Genomic DNA, 4,139 nt, shown 5'->3' on the forward strand with positions numbered 1-4,139 from the left:
CCACATGATTCCAAGATGATTGAAATATCACCTTTGAATTCTCTTACCATTACAAGAATATTCATGGACATAACCTGAAGGTAGTTTTCTAGTAACTGGGGGCTCCTGAACGGTGGGATCCTGTATAGTTGGAAAGGGTAGTTTTTATGGTGATAAGAAGGCCTCTCTCCTCCAACTCCCAAGTAGGCATCTGTGCCAACTGTGGGGTTGCAGCTCCACTATCATATCCTCTGGTCCAAGGATGCACCGTGCTGGAGAAAAGCATCATGCTAAAGTAGGAGCCAGGTTGAGCTCTAGCAGTTGAAAGATTGTCAGAAAAATGCAGGTAATTTGAGAACTTAGGACAAACCACTCTAGAGACAGACTTCCTGAGATTCAGAGATACAAATTCTTTTAGCTGCCCATGCATTAACTTGACTAAAGCTCTCATAAATGGATGCTCTTGATGCAGCCAGGTGAATAAATCATAGGCTTCCTGCCATTATGTAAATGGATAGTAATCAAGCATGACTAGCAATAACTAACTCTCAGTACACAAGATGATACATCATTTTATTTTAATTGTATGATTTATTAGAACAACTATTAACATACAAAGTACCATTCAGCTTAACTGCAAGTATAGGCAATGACAAGTATCTAATTCTTAGAAGATTCACTCCCACAATCGGTCCAGACACATTAACCTAAGGACACATTTATAAATAGCAAACATGATTTTCACATTGCAGCTTTCTCAAGCATATATACAGGTGTGTAGTCTTGTCGATGGGTTGTTTCCACAAGTTCTTTCTGTTCTCGATGCGTTCATTTCCCTGATATCGGTAGAGATATTTCTTTCTGCAGAGGAGATTTATTTGTCATCCACCATTTACAACACTCTGTGAATTAGTATTACTCTTTACACTTCCGAAATAGTAATATTTGAATTGGAACATCTCTGCAGTACAATTCCTTGCGTTTTCTAGTAAGTTCCCCTACGTCAAACAACTTTTGGTTGTAATCGCTCTCTTGCAACAACAGCCCAACTCTACTATTGGGTTTCAGTGTAACACACCCTCTTTATAGCTTGCTGTGTTAACCCTTGGCTTCAAGTCCTGGTGATGTAATGAGGGTGGGGTGTACTGGCAATCAGTATATTTCTTTATCACAATTTACAGCCATTTAAAATCATGCCATTATTAATCCAAGTCTGACATACCTTTTCTGAAATGTTCACAGTGCAGTATTTTCACGGCCTAACAAAAGTTTTCTTATATCATTAAAAATAAACATTTTTATAAAAATATAATACTTTAAATGTTTATATAGACAAAACCAGTTAGAGTATCCTGTGCCACATGCACTATACAGTAGTAAGCACAAAACCTCACAAAACAAAATATCACAGAAGTCCTGCTCAGAGTAATTGTTCATCCAGGTGAAATGGATGAACTGTCAACTGCCTTTTTTTTCCTAAAATATTTTTGCTTACACAGAACATGTCCTAATGCAAAACTGGACTCCCCAAAAGTTTTATTGTCTCCACTTGTTTGTCGATAGGAAGCTGCCACCTGAGAGAGAGGTTAATATTTCCAGTCCATCGATCGTTTCTTTGTTCTACATATGAATTGTGACTGGAACCAATGAACCTTTCATCAGATGTAGTCTGCTTTAAAAACATGCTAAGTTACCTTCAAAAACACTTATTATCACAAAGTACTTGTTTTATTCTCAGTTGTCATTAAAAAAAATACAGACAAAACATCTAAATATCCACATTCATTAGATCGGAACAGAATCATTATCAAACTGTTGATTTTAAAATGACAATTAAACATTTCATTGTAACTAAAAACTGTTATGAAAACTTTACTATTGTCTATGTACAATATGTAAATGTCTTTATTAAATTATGAACACATTTCGTGTCCTGCTGTTTTGAAATGTTAACTCCATTGCCTATGGATGTTTTCCAATAAAAGGAATGTATATGTAAAAATTTAAAAGAGAATGTTTGCCTAATGGGCAAATGACAACATCAGTAATGAAAAACATTAGTGACCATACAATAAATGAAAGCTCTTTGAAACACTTTAATTCTAAAGGAGTAGCCTGGTCCCAGGGCTGCCTTTTTTGTCCTGGACGTTACCACTTCTGAATGTTCTGTGATCAAGAAGCCTTTAAAATTCAATGCCTCAGTTCCCTGTATAAATCAGGCAGGATCCTGATTTTTAAAAATTTCAACCCAGAATTCAGGTTTTGGCCTGAATTCGACAGGAGCGTCATCACAGCTGCAGGGTTGCCATTGGTCACCGGCCTGTGGGACCAAGCTGCTGGCTCTGATGCTTTGTCAGTTGAGAAAGTTCTTAGAATCTGGTCATTTTAAATAACAATATTAGGTCTTAAAATAGTGCAATTTTGGCAAAAGCAAAAAATATCTGGTGGCCCTTCAATGGCCAAGCAGTGAAAAAAAATATTGAACAAAGTGTGGACTGTTGTTTGGACAGTTCTACGTTTCTCAGAAGGGGGCTGGTGGTGTATCCATCCATCATGTGTCTCCCTCACCATCAACGTTATCTTGTGATGACAACAGCGAAGGGTATGGAGCGACACATTTGACATTCACATACGTAGCGTTTACGTGGACATAGTGCTCCCCGATGAAAGTAGAGAATATGGCTGATATCCTGGAGACCAGTTCAGCAAAGGATGGGCGCAGTTCAGCTTTAGGGTGCCAGCATTTTAGCATCACTTCATACCTGTTTCAGAAATAAAGAAATGTTGTGAGAGACACTTTGAAGGAAAGCATTTCTATAAAAGTAAAGAATATAAGAGCTGCAGAAGATTCTGTCAGAATTCCTACTTACAAGGGATCTGGGCAGTATTCTGGTTGTAAGAGCCTTCTGCCTTGCAACAAGTAAACTGTTATATCAAAGGTGTTGACGTCAGGATAAGGTGGTGCTCCTCTTGTCATCAGTTCCCAGAGGAGCACGCCAAAGGACCACTAGTCAAACATGGGAAGGGAGAATCCAGGTAAGGAGCATGACCACACAAACATGAAAGGTGATCAGTACATCTTGGTGACTAAACTTGGCTTAGTATATTCAATACTTGTGCTGTTTTGAGCAAAAATTTCCTGAAAGGCAATTAGTAAGCTATATATTTTAACCAGAATTAGAAAAAGTTTAGATTATAAGCAAATGTAAAGTATTCAAAAAGAATATCTGAGGTCTCCATGATGAAGATTTCATCTGTAGTTAGTAGAGTAGGATTTCAAAGTTCTCTCTTGTAGGGTCAAATCATTAACGGGTTGCTATCCTTCTCTTTTCCAATAGTTTCACTACAATTTTAGATTATTATTAAAAGAAGAAGACAAATGAGAACTCCAAAATTTAAATCTGTGAGATTTCCAAATGATTATAAGTAGTGTTTAAGAAATGTAACCATATCTAAAAGTTAATGTTAAAGAGAAGGTCTAAATTGGTATAAGTAAAAATCCATATTAAAAATTAGAAATCATAAAACTGCTAGGCAACAAGGCTCTCTATGGAAAACTAATTTCAATAAAATAACTGTAATTTGAAAATATTAAAGGAGGAGATTAATATAAAACAGCTGTATCAATACTTTATAGGGAGACTGCAGGGATGTGGAGAGGTTAAGTGACTTGTTAAAAATTCCCCAATAAGTCTGAACTCACACTGGGATGAACATTTAAGAGTTCTTGGCTTTTGGATCTTGCTTGGCCTACTGAACCTGACCAAATATGCAATTTCTTGATTTAAAGCACTCTACTTGGAATACATCAAGTCATATATTATCTCCTCCTGGACATGTGCCAAGGTGAGAATGACACAAAGAGAGTAAGTCAGCATGTACAGGTCAGTCACTTCTGGGCGGAGGACCCAGGAAATCAGTTCTTGCTTAGCAACACTTCCAGGACACTCACAGACTAAGAAAGAAATGGGGGTGGGGTGGGAATGAGCCCCTGAGAAAAAAGAAGCTTGGAGGAGGAAGAGAATACAGACTAGACAGGCGGGGTAAGAGAACAGAACATCGAGAAGCAAGTGTAGCTCATAATATTTAGCGAGAAGAAGAATAAAGTATGCCTTTGAACACTGCAGCCAAAAGAAAGAAACTAGGTAGATTTTGTAGTT

The 4,139-nt window shown here is 37.4% G+C and overlaps 1 protein-coding gene across 6 annotated transcripts in view; it reads right to left on the reverse strand.

Annotated features, from left to right (window-relative positions):
* Nucleotides 1–531: 531 nt before the first annotated feature.
* Nucleotides 532–4,139, reverse strand: part of MET (MET proto-oncogene, receptor tyrosine kinase) — a 113,465-nt gene continuing 109,857 nt past the window's right edge. For all 6 annotated transcript variants that reach the window (XM_015588345.1, XM_015588344.1, XM_006910585.2 and 3 more), the window contains 2 exons: nt 2,850–2,986; nt 532–2,741 (listed from right to left, as the gene is read on the reverse strand). In XM_015588345.1, coding sequence (XP_015443831.1) covers nt 2,531–2,741; nt 2,850–2,986 — 348 coding nt within the window. In that variant the 3' untranslated portion in view covers nt 532–2,530. The remainder of the gene's footprint in view (nt 2,742–2,849; nt 2,987–4,139) is intronic.

This window comes from Pteropus alecto, unplaced genomic scaffold (genome assembly GCF_000325575.1).
Source record: "Pteropus alecto unplaced genomic scaffold, ASM32557v1 scaffold22, whole genome shotgun sequence".
NCBI classification, from domain to species: domain Eukaryota; kingdom Metazoa; phylum Chordata; class Mammalia; order Chiroptera; family Pteropodidae; genus Pteropus; species Pteropus alecto.